This window comes from Geotrypetes seraphini, chromosome 1, assembly GCF_902459505.1.
Source record: "Geotrypetes seraphini chromosome 1, aGeoSer1.1, whole genome shotgun sequence".
In the NCBI taxonomy this organism is placed as follows: Eukaryota; Metazoa; Chordata; class Amphibia; order Gymnophiona; family Dermophiidae; genus Geotrypetes; species Geotrypetes seraphini.
In genome coordinates this window covers 259,017,276-259,032,263 of record NC_047084.1, presented here as the reverse complement: position 1 = coordinate 259,032,263, position 14,988 = coordinate 259,017,276, and the positions used below count along the sequence as shown (strand labels likewise).

At 40.3% G+C, this 14,988-nt stretch overlaps 1 protein-coding gene across 1 annotated transcript in view; it reads right to left on the bottom strand.

The window, feature by feature from the left end:
- Positions 1 to 14,988, bottom strand: part of HTRA3 (HtrA serine peptidase 3) — a 99,348-nt gene that overhangs the window by 57,078 nt on the left and 27,282 nt on the right. Inside the window, exons 3-4 of the mRNA XM_033950097.1 lie at positions 9,745 to 9,967; positions 1,552 to 1,746 (exon numbers count right to left, since the gene is read on the bottom strand). Coding sequence (XP_033805988.1) covers positions 1,552 to 1,746; positions 9,745 to 9,967 — 418 coding nt within the window. The remainder of the gene's footprint in view (positions 1 to 1,551; positions 1,747 to 9,744; positions 9,968 to 14,988) is intronic.

Below are 14,988 nucleotides of genomic sequence, written 5' to 3'. Positions count from 1 at the left end.
ATATGACTACCTCATATGTCAATGGAATTGATGTTTCCAGTATGATATTAATCTGTCCCCATATTGACTTCCAAAAGTTAAGTATCAAAGGACAATAGAACAATGGATGGTCCAGTGTCCCAATGTCTAGATGACAGTGCCAGCATCTATTAGATTTTGAACTGTCTAACTTTTGTAACCTAATAGGGGGTCCAAAAAGATCTATGTAACAAGAAAAACCATGTTTGTCTCATAGATGCTGACGCTGTACATCTCATCCTCCAAGTCCAAATTCGTGGCCATTGAGATGCAGAAATATACTGCTTTATCTCAATGCTCCAAATGTCTCTAAGACTAGATTTTGGATTTTTATTCAAGAATTCAGATATTAATTTATACCACCGGGAGGTCTGCAAGCTATAATTATTTTTTAGATTTTGCCAATCAGGGAACCCCTTCTGAATGGCTTGCTTCAACTACAACCACTTATAATTTTGAGACTTTAAAATACTGAATGATTGTTGCAGTCGTGAAAAATCAAGCATTTTCCCATTTGATAAAACATCATCTAGTGTACATATACCTGCCTGCATCCATTGCTTCCAGAAGATCCCAGACTTGCCAATTTGAATCTTGGAGTTTAGCCATAAGGATTGATACTTGGATTTCTCTATTGGAATATCTGTGGGTGGGATTAAATTACTATTTTAAATAGGGAAAGGTTATTGAAATAATCTATGTATTTGTGTTTTTATTGATTAATCATTGGGTAGGTGGGTGGGATAAAATGGTTGCTCATGTAAGTCTGTAAAATGAATGTGCTTTTCTTGATTTATTATATGTTTATATACTTGTGTATTGCACTGTTAATATTTGGAAAATCAATACAGAATTTAAAAAAAAAAATGGAACGAAGAAAGTGGAAAATTGTTGGACTAAGTGTATAGCCCTCAATGGAGATTGCCCTAGCTTTGTTGGTTGGGCTGAGAACTTTTCAGAGGCCCCTCATACAGCATGATGGTAGCAGGATGTTGCAATTCCAAGCAGTGCTTGCTTATTAGGGAAAAAAATGTACTATTAAAATATTACTTAATCTCACTTTCCTAAATTTATCAAGGTTATTCACAAATAATATCCCCCTAGCAATTAAAAATGCCTTACCATCTAACAATTATTCTTCTGCAGTGGGATTCCACTACTGCTTTCTCCATAATGTAAATAAAGCCAATAATTAAAGCAAGGCTTTGAGTTTTTACAAAAGTGTAATTTATGATTTAAAATGGGGTAGACCAAAACTGTAGGGAATTCAGTCAGGAAACGGATGATGATATAACTGGCGACCGAAAAGGAATTCCATGTGAGTTCAATATGAGCTAGAGAAAGTCAAAAAGCAAGGAATCCACAGTACTTCACAGACAACTCTACAATGACGTTATTATGGGAGAATAACCAGACATTATTGCATACTGACTTATTTGGCTAGCAAACCAGTTATTACTATAACTGTAGTCATAAATATCTTGAGCAACACCCATTTCGTGAATTCATTTTTTAAAAATTATAATCACTTACATTTATAATTGCATCGGTTTGAACGTAGTCCATATCTGAGTCTCTCAAGCCAAGTTCTTTTCCATCTCTCTGTGCAGTGCTGACTATGCCTGTCGTCACAGTGTTCTGCAGTGCAAAAGGACTCCCAATTGCCACCACAAATTCTCCAGGCCGTAGATCAGCGGAGTGTCCGAGTAATAGGACTGGAAGTTTTTTCTAGACAAATAGGAAGTACAGAATTATTCTTTGGGAAACTGAATAGAACAATATTTCTGACAATGAGTTCAATGAGGAAAGCTTAAGGTACCTCTAATGAGAAGGCTGTAATTTGTTATTTTTCATTTGGATGTTTTATTGTACTCCGCATAGAATTGCAGGATATGCAGAATATAAATTTTTAAAATAAAATAAATAAACAAAAATAAAATAATGCTTCTCTAAGACCCCCAACCAATCCAGTTTTCAGGATAACCACTCTGAATAAGCATAAGATAACAATGCAAGTGTTAACTTCACTCCTTTACACAACATATACAACTATGATGTATATCTACTAAAAAGTGTTAAGCATTTACGTGTGCTTAGTGCGCATGAAAATGACCACCTGCTTAAAAGGAGGCGGTAGCGGCTAGCGCGCGCTAAAACCGCTAGCGCACCTTTGTAAAAGGAGCCTTTAGTATATAACCCTGTCCATTATTATTCTAAATCATTCATTTTTCTTGGTTTTAGTTTAATGTTCCAAATGGCTTGATGATGAATCCTATAATGTAGTCTACGTATATTTTAAATCCATCCCATCCCAAAAGGATCCAACTTAGACACATCCCAAGCAGCCAATTATAGACTGATTGCTAGAATAGAAATCACTTGTAACGGAAGTGTCTAAGAAATATATGTACCTATTAATATTGGCCTTAATAATTATCTTCATCCAGCCAACACCGATAACCTTCAATCCCCAATATTGTATGTGGTCTGGATCTTTCCTCAATCTTTGCAACGAATATAGTATTTATCAAGACGCCTCAGCCCCACCACTCCACCGCAAAAAGTTTCCTTTAAATCGCAGGAAGTATCATGTGGTGCTTCATCATTGGCTGTCTTTGATTTTATAAAAATTTTTTAACTTTTTTTATTTCTTTTCTACTTTTTAGATTAATCCTTTATAGTAATATTAAATCTCTCAATTGCATTTGAATTAGAATATGAAATCCTTAGAGGATGATACTTATCTCAGCCAAACCAGGGGAGCCTACAGGATACTCATCCAATCAACAGTATTATCAATACTAGACTATAGAAATGCACTCCTCACAGGCCTACCAAAGAAACAAAAGAAAAGACTGCAACTAATACAGAATAGAGCAGCACGACTCATATTCTACAGATTGAGGTTTGATCCCGCCACACCACTAACAACTGAACTACATTGGCTTCCTTTCAACAAACAAATCAAATTCAAAATATGCTGCCTAGCTTTCAAGATCCTACACAGAGAGTCTCCTGAAAACTTCTTAGATACACAGAACTACTTGGAAGACAAAACAACCAATGCAACACAAGCCACCTAAGACTATCCTTCCCATCTCAGAAAGAAATAAAATATAACAACTCCTTTCGCTAAAAAGTTGCAAAAATGTGTAACACACTACCAGTAGAGATCTGCACTGCTCCCACATATGCTCTATTTTGCAAATTCCTAAAAACATGGCTATTTTAAAAATCCTGACCAGAAGAATAGCCCGACCCAAATCTGATCATATACTCAGGAACATCATGTAAACACATCATTCATGAACCCAACACACTTAGAAATCTATTGTCAAGAAAAACCAGACACCCAAAACGTACACTTTACATCTCAAATAAATTACTGTACATTAAAATACAACTCTATTGTTATATAAGTGATCATGTTGATATAACCATTTATTGTAACCCGTCTTGTCTATGTGCTGTAATCTGCTTTGCCAATTTGTTGTAACCCGACCCAAACTCCACTCTGGAGGATTTGGTGGGAAATAAGCCCACAAATAATATAACAAATTATTGTAACTTGTTAAATTGATTCAGATATTGTTTGTGTTTTTCTTGTATGTTTTAATAAGCATTAATAAAGAATAATTTGGAAAAAAAATAAAAAAAACTCATAATTGGTCACATTAAGCAAAATTAAGCTTTATAACTTGGTATACTCAATCTTCCAGAATTACTCCCAGAATCTGTTCCTCACTGTTAGACAACTCTGCTCTCAGAAACAACCCTCAGGCTATCTTCCCCAGTCTTCTCCAGATTCTTTTGCTTGGGTTCTAGTACAAAAGTTAAACAACCTGCAAGGGACCACTACCAAATCATTCTTTCCCTCTCTTGATATCTCCACCCTTCAGTCCTAGGGCTGCCCATGGGCGTAGGGGCGTAGGTTCTAATCATCTTTTTCTCCCTTATCCAATCTGAGTTTCAGAAACTCATTGGGCCCAATATTAAAACAGCGAGAAGCAGCCTGGCTACTTTCCAAAGTCTGTGGCTATCCCAGATATTCATTGCCGGGGCCATATCCAGCCACCAGCATTGAATATCCGAGTCAAAGGTCACTGCTGCAGACTTAGCCAGCCAAGCCAATATTCATCAGCTGGTCACCTAAGGCCTAGTAGCCAAAGACAGACCCACCTTTAAGGCGGGTCTATCTAGCTGCATGCCAGCCAGACAATGAATATTGGCGGCAACCAATTATGTTGTGCAACGTAGCTGGTCATCAGCTAATCCAGCACACCAGATATTCAGCAGGAGATAGTCGATTATCTCCCACTGAATATCAGTGGGTAACTGGCTATGCAGCACTACAAATTTTTTTTTTCCATATTTTATTAATATTTATTACATCAATAACAAAGATCAGGAAAAGCTGAAGGAAAAAAAATAAAACTTACAATTTCAAAATAAATCTTACGCCAAGTCCACATTACAGCACTACAATTTTAATTTCTATAATTGTTTCCACTATTTTGCCCAGCACTGAAGTCAAACTTACTGGTCTGTAATTTCCCAGATCTCCCCCAGAACCCTTTTTAAAGATCAGCGTAACATTGGCCACCCTCCAATCTTCAGGTACTATAGATGACTTTTTTTTTTTTTTTAATCTTTTCAATTTATGACATAGACCACAGTGAAAAAATTACTGAAATACAGGCATCAAACAGTCCATACAACTGAACAAAATTTAAAGAAGAAAAATATAATCTAACATAGTCCACCTGAAGGGGAGAAAAAGTTTCAAAATCCACGGGGGTTAGGAATAATATTCGGGCCTGTTCTGCACCTATCCCCCGCTTCCCCCTGGCTATTTCAAGCCCTGTAAGCCCCCCCCCCCCCACCTCTTAAGTCTTACCTGGTGGTCTGGCGGGTTTTCGGGGCAGGAGCGATCTTCCCACGCTCCTGCCCCATGCAGATCGCTCAAAGGAAATGGCTGCCTTGAGCTCCCGTTGTAGTCTCGAGAGACTACGGGAGCTCAAGGCAGCCATTTCCTATGAGCGATCTGCACGGGGCAGGAGCGTGGGAAGATTGCTCCTGCCCCAAAAACCCACTAGACCACCAGGTAAGGCTTAAGTGGGGATTAAAGGGCTTACAATAGCCCAAACAATTAAAATGTTTTTTTTTTGTTTTAAAATCCCAAATAACCGAATCCGCGGATGCTGAAACCGCAGATTCGGAGGGGGAAGTGTATTTGTTTCCATGATAAGAAACAAAACATTTACAAGGAAATCGACTAAAGATGATTTTAGCGACTGGTTACAGATCACTAACAACAGATCAGCAATTTCATGTTTGAGTTCTTTCCTTCAGATTATCTAATAGTAACCTAACCTCTTTGTCATCCCTTCTGTTACTAGTATAGGGCTGGACTCATCTCACTTGACATGTTTTGGCCTGTCTTGCTGTGTTCCTAAGGACTGCAATGCTGGTAGGCCTTGGCACACAATAATTAAAAAAGAAGTTATATTTGTCCTTAAGACCTGGTTATTTTCCTGGGTTTCCAAATAGTTACTTTAGCCATGGCTGACACACTAGTAGGTCCTCCTTTTACCCTTTCATGGTCTTTTTGTATTCCACTAAACTAATTACATGTTTGAATGTCTAAGGGTACTTGATATTTTGTAACTCATCCATTTTCCAAATTTAATTTAGTCCTGGCTGTATGGTCTGTCTATATTGTTTGTTTTGTGTGTTCCTGCTGCTCAGTTTTTAAGCCTGCACACCATCTTGAACTCTGCTATGATGGCAGTATATTAAATGCTAAATTAATTACAGTAATTAATAGAGTCCAGGGAGGTAGCCCTACCTTAAAGGGTCCCTTTAGAAGACCTGCAAAACTCCTTTTAAAAATTAACATAAAGGTGTTGAATCATGTGGAAAGCCGTATCTCTTACAGCTTAAAAGAGGAAATGTCATGTGAAGAGACTGGGGATGGACAGAGAAATGGCTTCTAAAGACCTGGAGCTACTGGAAACAAGCAGGGTGCTTTAAATCCATCTATATTCCTGCAGAGAGGGAATATCCCCAGGGTAAAGAACCCAGAAAGCTGGCATTGGTGAAGCAAGATCACAGTCTGGACAAGCTTTGCTTTGGCTTAAGGAACCTCTGGCATGGATATTTGACTTCAGGTTCTCAGTGTTTTGTAGTGTATTTGCCAGACTGCTTGTAACAAATGATAAGAAATGAAGCTGCAATAGCTCTAGGTTCAGACAGAGTTCCTCTTGTAGCATTTTCATGTGCACAGAGAGAGAGAGAGAGAAACAAGCCAACACACTTACAAAGCCATCTGAAATTTAAAAAATTCACATTGTATACTTGCACTGTTGTAAATAACTATTGCTGGGTTTTACTAAAAAGCGCTAGAGGTTTTTAGCTAGAGGTAAACGCTCCGACACTCAAAGGAATTCTATGAGGGTCAAGGCATTTACCTCACCAGCCCGTTCTAAAAACCTCTAGTGCCATTTAGTAAAAGGAGCCCTATTTTTTAAGGTGGCAATTTTCAAAGCAATTTATTCAGGTAGAAAGTATTTTGCCTGTGTAAATATGCTTCTTGAAAATTTCCCATCTTATATGTATAAAAAATACATATACAGAGGCAGTGGTGTAGCAAGGGTGGGAGGAACTTTCCATACCAACCCCCCCCCCTTGTGTCCTCCTTTCCGCCCCTCTCCTTCCGCACCCCCACTCCACACTCACGCTGTCTCTTCCCACCCCCATACCTCTAAAACTTTGCCAGGGCAAGCAGCTTCTCCACCTGCTGCTCAAGCTAGCTTTCCCTTTGATGTCACTTCCTGGCCCTTGACCCAGAAGTGATTTCAGAGGGAGCCAGGCCTGCGCGAGCAACAGACTAGAGTAGCTGCTCATGCTAGCGATGATTGTAAAGAGATATTGGGGGGGGGGGGGGGGGAAGAGAGGGCTCAAGCGTGGCCTGGGGGGACAGAGAGGTGCTGGTGCCCCCAACAAGACGTCACCCAATGTGATCCACAAAACCCCTTAAAACGCCATTGTACAGAGGTTAATTCTATAAAGGGGTGCCTATTTTCAGGAACCAGAAAGGCACTTATTTGGTGTAAGTAAATACACTTCTCCCTCCGTATTTGCTGTGATAGGGGATTAACAGAAACGCAAATACAGAAAAACCGCGAATAACTTTTTCATATGTTATTCGATGTTTTCTATTAAAAACCATTGTGAATGTGGTGAAACCGCGAATAACATGGTGGGAGACCTGGCCTGTTCCTGAAGGAGAGGCAAAATACGGTGAAGAAAGTGCTGGGAATCAGTGATTTTCTCTGTAAATGCATGGAATCAGTGATTTCTCTATGCAAGCTGATGTAATTTGGGGGGAGGAGCCAGCAAGCTAAAAACCATGAATAATCGAAACCACGAATGCTGAAACCGTGAATATGGAGGGAGAAGTGTATCTTTATTTTACGCACAAGCATGGCTTCATTTCTGGGGGAAAGGTCTGGAATGTAGTTCTACCACTTCTTTTCAAACTCCAGAGCAGCACAGGCATTTTACTCCAGACCCTGCCTTCCAGACAGCCTTCAGGAAAGAGGAGGGGAGGAGCATGGAACTAAGCAGAGAACAGTCCCTACAATCCAGCCACTCCCCTTCTGTTGTTCCTACCCATGGCTCACTCCCTTTCCTGAATTCACAGTTCTATTTCCTTTTTATCTACAAATCAAGCTCTACATCAAATCAAAAGAGAAAGCGGGAACTGCCAGTTGCACAACACAGACTTCCAAATTGTCTCCTCTCAGTGAATAAACAACATCATGCATGCAAATAAAGGAGGTGGAAAAAGTCACAGTACAAAGTCACTGAAATATTCTGAATTTGTTTTTTATAACACATTAGATCATAAAAACATCTTTTCAGGCCCCCTGATATTTAGCTGGTGGCACTCAGCGTGTTTTTACATGCTGATCGCTGCTGGTTAAATTATCCTGTGATGTGTCCAGGCTGGATATTTTTGAGCTGCCGGACCACCTGGAGTTTATAAAATACCTAAAATAAAACCCAAGACCTGTTTCAGACTAAGGATCCCTTTCACCAAGCTGTATTTATGCTAACCTGTGCTTAACACAACAAAAACAGCCTAATACAGGGAACACTAAAACATTCCACATTAGTTTTGGGATGTGTGCATGCGTTAAGTACATAACATAGTAAATGACAGCAGATAAAGACCTGAACGATCCATCCAGACTGCCCAAATGTCACACTCATTATACAGTATATTCATGGTTAAATTGTCTTTTCTTTAATATTTCTGGACAATAGACTAAAGAAGTCCGCCCAGTGCTATCTTTACATTCCCACTGCTGGATTTGCCACTGAAGCCCACTCCAGCCTATCCTAACCATCGTGTCACTGGAGATTTTATCAAAGCCCTCCCCAGCTCATTCTAAACTAAATCACCATAAATGGGATGTCCAGTACCGGCCTTAGTTTGTTTTATACCATTTCTGCCATCATGTTTCTATTCATTTTCTAATTAGAGATCCTCTGTGTTTGTCCCACGCTTTTTTGAATTCCATCACTGTTTTCATCTCCATCACCTTCTTTGAGAGGGCATTCCACCCTCTCCATGAAAAATAATTTCCTAAATTACTTCTAAGTCTGCCATCTGACATTCATACCCTCTAGTTGTCCCATTTTCCTTTCTCTGGAGAAGATTTGTTTCTATATTAATATCTTTCAAGTATTTAAATGTCTGTATCATAACTCCCCTGTCCCTCCTCTCCTCTAAATTATACATATTCAGATTTTCCAATCTCTTCTTGTACGTCTTGTGGCGCACACCCCATATCATTTTTGTTGTTTTTCTCTGGACCATTTAAGAATTGCCGCTGCTGGGTCAGACCAGTGGTCCATCATGCCCAGCAGTCTGCTCACACGGTGGCCCTCTGGTCAAAGACCAGCACCCTAACCGAGACTAGCCCTACCAGCGCCCGTTCTTGCTCAGCAGGAACTTGTCTAACTTTGTCTTGAATTCCTGGAGGGTGTTTTCAAGTCTTTTTACATCCTCAGCCAGATACAGCATTCAAAATTGTACTCCAGGTGGGGCCTCACCAATGACCTGTACAGAGGCATCAACGCCTCCTTTCTTCTGCTGGTTATGCCTTTTTCTATACAGCCCAGCATTCTTCAGGCTATAACCACTGCTTTGTCGCACTGTTTCCTTGCCTTCAGATCCTCAGACACTATCACCCCCAGGGTACCTTTCTCCATCTGTGCTTATCAGGCTCACCTCTCAGCATATACGGTTCCCTTGGATTTCTACTCCCAAAATGCATCACTCTGGTCACATGGTAATTATTTTTTATGGTATTTTCTAACGGGGCATGTCAAGGGTGGAGAGTAGGTATTCCTGCACTAACTAGTTAGCGCTATTTACATTACCGTGTGCTAACTGGTTAGCCACAGTTTAAATGGGAGCCCTAACTGCCATCTAAATATGTGGTGGTAAGTGCTCCTGCAGTAATTTTTTGCAACAGCTGCATGTTAATGCTAACATTAGCACATGGCCATAATGAAACAAACTAAAAACAGTCCTTTTGGTGGACTATGCTAGAAATGGGTTTCGCGCACAGAAAAGGCGTGCGTAAGGGTGTGCTATGCGTATTGCTAAGTGAAGTGCTATGCGTATTGCTAAGTGAAGAACAAGCTACTTACTTTTGGGTTGATTTTTATTGTTGCTATGTCTGATTTTTTGTCAATGTCTTTGATGGTTGCTTCATAGGTGTCTCCATTGTGTAGCTGTACTTTCAACTGTTGTCGACCTGATATGGAATTGCTACTTGATACCACATGAGCGTTGGTCACAATTAAACCCAAGTCTGATCCAATGAAGCCTGATCCACTTGATAAAGGGACATTTCGACCAAACAAAGGATGCCTGTGTGAAAAACAACCACTTTTAAACAAGTTTCTGCAGTTAGAACAACTACATAGCATCATCTACTGCAGTGTTTTTCAACCTTTTTTGGGCAAAGGCACACTTGTTTCATGAAAAAAATCACGAGGCACACCACCATTAGAAAATGTTAAAAAATTTAACTCTGTGCCTATATTGACTATATATAAAGTAATTCTCTTGAATAGGAATCAAATAAACACAAAGAAAGTATTTTATAATGCTGCCACCGCCAACAACACCGTTGGCGGCGGTGGCACCCAAGTGGCTAAAGAGCCGCAGTTTGCCGGCCTAGGGACAACACTGGAGGGTGGCCAGCTGTGTACCCCCTTGGGATGTAAACCCGGGGTGGGGCAGACCGCCCCCCCCACCCTGGTATGCCACTATCTGTACCTCACTCCCTCCCTATGACCAAAAATTCTCCTTTCTTCTATTCCCCGTGTACACAACCATCTCTTTCCCTCCCTTCCTCTCTCCAAAGTCCATGCCTTCTGTGTCCAAACACTCATTCCCTCCCCCACCTCAGCATCTCTTTCCCTCCCTTCCTCTCTCCCAAGTCCATTTCTTCTGTGTCCAAAAACGCATTCCCTCCCCCACCTCAGCATCTCTTTCCCTCCCTTCCTCTCTCCCAAGTCCATGCCTTCTGTGTCCAAAAACCCATTCCCTCCCCCACCTCAGCATCTCTTTCCCTCCCTTCCTCTCTCCCAAGTTCATGCCTTGTGTCCAAAACGCACTCCCTCCCCCCTTTTGTGTTCCGTGTTTGCCTACCAGCCCATCTTTGCAACTTTCTCAGCAAAACGAAGCTCAAGCCGCGAGGCTTGTCTTCTGCTTCCTGTCTGCCCTGCCGCACACAAATAGCCGAACGGAAGTATTCTCCGACGTCAGCGCTGACGTCGGAGGGCAGGCTTTGCTTAAGCCCTCCCTCCGACGTCAGCGCTGACATCGGGGAACGCTTGCGATCGGCTATATGTTAGCTGCAGGGCAGGCAGGAACAGAAGACGAGCCTCGCGGCTCGAGATGTATTGAACTCAGCAGGTCCCCCGTTCAGCTCTCTCCTGTCCACGTGGGGCGGATCGCCCCTCTCCCTAGACTGGTGGTACTGCCCTGATGGCGGCCCTGACCGTACGGCACACCAGGCAACATCTCGCGGCACACTAGTGTGCCACGGAACAGCGGTTGAAAAACACTGATCTACTGTATAAGTCAATTTGTGTAAGGGAAATACTCCTACCCCCCAAAACAAACACACTTATATATATATATATATAAAACTGACTGCAATATAATTTTTTCCAGATACATTGCAAATTTCTCAATTTATACATGATGAAATGCAAATGCATGAAAATCAAAGTAATAATATTAATGTGTATGTCATGTCTAGTACAGACAGCACCAGAAAAAAATCCTAAAGAGTAAGAGGTTCAAAAAGAAAGAAAATAGAGAAGAAGTACAGAAAATCCACAAGGAGTCAAAAGGGATGTCTGAAGCAAGAGACATGGAGAGCCATTTTCGAAAAGGACGTCTAAGCCGATTTGGACTTTTCCCATTAGACGTCCAAATTCAAAGGCTCATTTTTGAAAGGTGAACCACTAGACATCCTTTTTTTTTTTTTTTTTGGGGGGGGGGAATCATCTACTTGGATGTCTTAGCTAACATCATGTCCAAACTTAGAATGCCTAACTTTATACCTCATTATCGACCACAGAAACGTCCAAGTTCAAAATGTTCAAACTCAGACCATTTGGACATGGGACAGGCCAGGATTGTAATGGACTGGCCAATACTGTAATGGAGTGGAGGAGTGGCTTAGTGGTTAGGGCTGCAGCCTCAGCACCCTGAGGTTGCAGGTTCAAGCCCAGCTCTGCTCCTTGTGACCCTGGGCAAGTCACTTAACACTCTATTGCCCCCAGGTACATTAGATAGCTTGTGAGCCCACCAGGACAGATAGGGAGAAATACTTGAGTACCTGAATGTAAACCGCTTAGGCTATACATGGTCTATAAATACACATCCCAATAGAGCAGTGAGACACGTTAGAAGGCACTGCTGTGAACTTCACATAAATGCTGCCAGTTATACATCTCATTATATCTCACTTATAATTTATGGTGAGTGCCCAAAACTCCCCCAAATCTACTATGCCCACCTGTCTACCACCTCAATAGCCTAAGTGGCTACAGGTGGCACCTATATGGCAGCAGAGTAGGGTTTTGGTGGGCTCACACTTTCACCATAAATGTAGTGGTTAGAGTGGCTTATGGGCCTGGGTCCTCCTCTCTATGCTTCACTAGCCCACCCACCAGGCTACTTAAGACACATATGCTGCTCTACTATGCTTTCCCATAGCACATACTGCTGTTCTACAGACAGGTATGCACGGTTTCATTCAGATCTTCGTGGGGTTGAAGGGGGGGGGATTAGTGACCACTGGGGGAGTGTGTGTGTGTGTGGGGGGGGGGTCATTACTGAGGAGTATGTGGCGCAGAGGTTAAAGCTACAGCCTCAGCACCCTGGGGTTGTGGGTTCTAATCCACGCTGCTCCTTGTGACTCTGGGCAAGTCACTTAATCCCCCTATTGCCCCCCAGGTACATTAGGCAGATTGTGAGCCCGCCTGGATAGATAGGGAAAAATGCTTGAGTACCTGAATAGATTAATGTAAACTGTTCTGAGCTCCCTTGGGAGAGAACCCTTACTGTTGGATATTAAACAAGCAGAGAAGATTTGTGGTATTCCTTGGGCAGGTCGGGAATACAAAGTTTCTGCATATGAGGATGATATTTTGTTTCATTTGAGAAGTCCTGAAATTACCATACCATGTTTACTGGAACTGATTAATAAATTTGGAAAATTCTCTGGTTACAAAATAAACTGGAGTAAATCAGAAATTCTTCCATTGAATGTACATTGTACGAAAGGATTATTTGATGAATTTCCTTTTATTTGGAAGGAGGATGGTATTAAATACTTAGGTATATGGATTAAAAATACATTGGAAGGAACGATGAAAATAAATGAAAAATCATTATTATTAAAGTCACGGAGATGTGTGAGCAATGGAACCCTTTACACTTGTCTTGGTGGGGGAGAGTTCAAACGGTCAAAATGATGATCTTGCCGGTAATTGTTACCAACTGGGTATGTTACCAATTTATTTTCAAGGGTCCTTTTACAAAAAGTTAAATATTATATTGACAAAATTTATTTGGCTAGGGAAGAAAGCAAGAATTGCTTTAGTATCTCTACAAAAACCAATTGTGGAGGGTGGGGTAAATTTTCCCAATTTTTATAGGTATCATCAAGCTTATATAATGCGTCAAGGTATGTATTGGATCCTCCCTGAGCTCTTAGAACATCACCCAGACTGGTTATATCTTGAGTGGAAAATCATGTCCCCGATGAGACTGTCTCATATATTAAGTATTAAAATACCTAGGTACGCTAAGGATAATGTGATTTTATTGGACACATGGAAAACAATTAAATTTATTGATAAGTTAACTTATGTTCCCATAATAAAGTCTACTTTGCAGTCCTTATGGTTAAACTCCAAGATTCAAATAGGCTGTGCTGGGATCGCTTGGAAGAATTGGATGCAGGCAAGTATTCAGACATTAGATGACATTATGTCTAATGGAAATCTGCTTGATTTTTCACAATTGCAACAGTCATTTGGAATTTTAAAATCTCAACAATATAGATGGTTGCAGTTGAAGCAGGCTATTCAGAGTGGGTTCCCTGAATGGAAAAATTTTAAAACATATTTTAGCCTGCAAATCCTTTGCTATCAAACTGATTTAGTAGGTCATCAGGCTGCTCAGTGGTACAAATTGATTTCTGGATTTTTGAATAAAAGCCAAAAAATAGACTTAGAGAAATCTGGAGCATCGAGATAAAACAGTATATTTCTGTGTCTCGTTGGCCACGAATTTGGACTTGATAGATTGAAATGTACAGCGTCAGCATCTATGAGACAAACATGGTTATTTTTGTTACATAGGATTTTCTGGACCCCAGTTCGATTAAATAAAATAGATAGTTCTAAGTCTAATAGATGCTGGCATTGTCATACTGGTATAGGGACTTTGGATCATCTGTTGTATTTTTGTCCATTTATATTAATATATTGGAAGTCAATTTGGGGACAAATAAATTTAGTACTAGATTCAAATCTTCCAATGTCATATGAGGCTATAATTTGTGGAACAATTTTGCATGTGAAACCCACTCTAGATAAATATAAGAGTCGTCTATTTATGATCCTAACAGGTATAGCCATTCAATTGATTACAAGTAATTGGAAAAACCATGATAGAATTAATTATACATTTTGGTGGGTGAATGTGTGTACTACATACAGATACTAACAAATTAACGCAGAATGCAAGGGTTTTAGTGAGGTATTTAATAAAATTTGGAGCCCATTGACTAAATTTGTAAAAACGTAATAATGTATTTTCATCATATCTCTTCTTTTCTTTGGTTTATTTATCTTTACACATCCAAGGGGGTGGGGGGTTGGAGGGAGGGGAATAAATATTGATAGTGATATTTGGATAATTTTATTCTTTATTTGTATTGTATATTAGGATATATTATGATATTATTATATGCAGGAAAATGAAATTATTGAATGATATTTATGTTACCTGTATAGATAATAGTGTAATATGTGGAATATCTTCTGTTCTTTCATTTGTATGACACTGTTTTTGATTACAAATCAATAAAGAATTTAAAAAAAAATAAGAAAATTGAATAAATAAATTATTTAATCCCTCCAGTGGTCATCTGGTAAATTTGGATACCTTTGTGGCACTTAGGGTTCCTTTTACAAAGGCGCGCTAGCGGGGTTAATGTGCGCAACTTTTCATCACGCGCTAACCCCTGCGCTGGCCAAAAACTACCACCTGCTCAAGAGGAGGCGGTAGCGGCTAGTGCGTCCGGCAGTTTAGTGCGCGTTAAACTGCTAGTGCGCCTTTGTAAAAGGAGCCCTTAGATG